This window comes from Trachymyrmex cornetzi, unplaced genomic scaffold, assembly GCF_001594075.2.
Source record: "Trachymyrmex cornetzi isolate Tcor2-1 unplaced genomic scaffold, Tcor1.1 scaffold1286, whole genome shotgun sequence".
Lineage (NCBI taxonomy): Eukaryota > Metazoa > Arthropoda > Insecta > Hymenoptera > Formicidae > Trachymyrmex > Trachymyrmex cornetzi.
Genome location: NW_017295857.1, coordinates 4,119 through 6,447, shown reverse-complemented (window position 1 = coordinate 6,447; position 2,329 = coordinate 4,119). Strand labels below are relative to the sequence as shown.

At 32.2% G+C, this 2,329-nt stretch overlaps 1 protein-coding gene across 1 annotated transcript in view; it reads right to left on the bottom strand.

The window, feature by feature from the left end:
* The window catches only part of LOC108770522 (putative nuclease HARBI1), a gene marked incomplete at its 5' end in the record, with an annotated part of 3,179 nt that extends 2,469 nt beyond the window's left edge, over positions 1-710 (bottom strand). Inside the window, 2 exons of the mRNA XM_018522156.1 lie at positions 143-415; positions 497-710. Of these exons, the coding sequence (XP_018377658.1) occupies positions 143-415; positions 497-710 (487 nt within the window). The remainder of the gene's footprint in view (positions 1-142; positions 416-496) is intronic.
* Positions 711-2,329: the final 1,619 nt, after the last annotated feature.

The window sequence follows — 2,329 nt, the reverse complement described above, 5'->3', positions numbered from 1 at the left end:
ATATTTATATTACTGTATGAATATTAATTTAGTATTTAAGGTCCTGCTTTGATCAAAAGATGCATGATCTTATTTGTAAAGTTAAAATACTGCAATGTTTATATACATGTATATATATTTTTTTAAATATATTGTAAAGTACCTCTGTCAAATGACCATTATCCTTATAAGCGGTCAAACACCATCCAAGTACAGGATATGCTTTGTCTCCTATTATGAATTCTTCATTACGAAAAAAAGACTGACGATTTCTGTTGACACAATTCCAAAGATCAGAATTGCGGAAAACTCTAAGATCCCCCACAGAACCAGGATATCCAGCATAACAATCAATGAAACGCATATCTGCATCACATACAGCTTGAAGTATAATGGCATATCTACACTTTCTTGTCAGGTAACAATGAGCATCTATCTGAAAAATAGACATAAATTTCTATTAATCAAATTTAAATATAATAACATATTTAAAAAAAAGCAAAACTATAAATATTACAGATGGTGCTGGAATTTCAATATATGAACCGTCAACAGCACCAAGAATGTTATCAAGACCCGCTATTCGTTTGAACTTCTCTATTACAGTATTCATACAATTCACAGATGGCCATTTGATGATATCGCTTGAAATATTACAAAGAGCCTGAATAACACGTCGTACACAGTGATTTAGTGACGATTTAGCCAAATCGAATTTGAGTCCAATAGATCTATAACAATAAAAATTCCATACACAATTATTAATCATAGATAATAGAAAACAAATATAACAGAGAGAGAGAGAGAGAGAGAGAGAGATAATAACAAAAATAGAAAAATCTTTAATTTAAAATAATTTTTTACTTTGCTGAGTGAGTAATCATCACAATATAAGAAAGTATATAAAAAAGAAACTATATAAAAACTAATTATTGTTTGAAAATAAACAATTATGAATTAATTGGGAATAATAGATGATTTTAAATGGTTAATTTTGAGATAATAGTTCCAATTAGTTTATTATGGGAACTATTATTTCAAAATATTGGGAGTACAAATTAGTTCGGTCTATTTTTTTGTGCAAAAATGCATTTATTTCAAAACAAAATGAATGAACAGATTAATTAAAGTATTGTCCATCGCTGGCTACTACTTTTTCCCATCTCTCAGGCAATTTTTGAATTCCATCTCGAAAAAATGACTTGTCTTTGGAGGCGATCCAATTTTGAAGAACGGACCGAACTATTTTGTACTCCCAATATAATTATATAACAGTTTTTCTATTTCTGTGGCTCGTTTATTTTACAGCAGCATTATTTCTTAAGATTTTTTAAATATAATTTTCTACAGTTTATAAATGGTACTCACCTATAAGAATCAGGAGTTGCTAGCAATCACAAAACTAGCACAAAACAGCAAGTAACTGTATTCTCGGTTCTATACGAGGTCTACCTGAATTATTAGGTTTTATCAGCATTGGACTAAGTTTATTGTCTAATAAATGAAAAGTTTTTGGTGTCATACGAAAATGTTCTTTGAACTGACGTGCTGTGAACCTTGGTATTACATTATTTACGTAATTTTCTATTCGGATTACTTTTTTTGTTCGTCCTCTTAATCGAGAAACTTGCGTACGAATAATTATGTTTAATAATTCTTCCGTTTCACTTTCGCTTTCGCTACTTGAATCCAGAGTCAAAACAGTCTTTAATATATCATTACTCGCAGTGTTTATCAATAAAATTTTTTCCATTTTACCAACGTCTGAAATAAAAAGATGCAATTGTGAAGTCTTTATTTTTTAAGATTGTTGGAAACATTTCCGAGCCTGTATCGGTATTTAGGGCCTGAGGACAATAGAGGAACAGGAATTAGATATTAAGATTTCAATATATTAAGCCTCGTATACATAGTCGCACAAACTGTCGCAGATCGCGAACTTGTTGCGACAATCTAAAGCGTCAATTTTAATATTGACGAATTAGATTGGCTGTCACAACAAGCTTGCGACCTGCGACTCAGCCTGGCGACTATTGTAGACGAGGCTTTAAACAGTACCACGAAGAATGTCGACACGAATATACAATTGTATATATCCGCCACATGTACGTTACTCTATACCCTGTTCCAAATTATTCCAATATAGTAGCTAACTCTGACTTACTCTGCCCCCCACTACACGGGGTTCTATAGAGTTAATCGAGTAAAGTTTTGGTACGCACCCCAGGGGGTCGCACGAACGTTGAACCGTATCCAATTACTACACAACAGGAAAGGTATCACTCGAGACGTCGAAGAATATATAAGCTAATGTCAGTATTGTCAAAAGAACAAGTTAAGTAGGAAGACA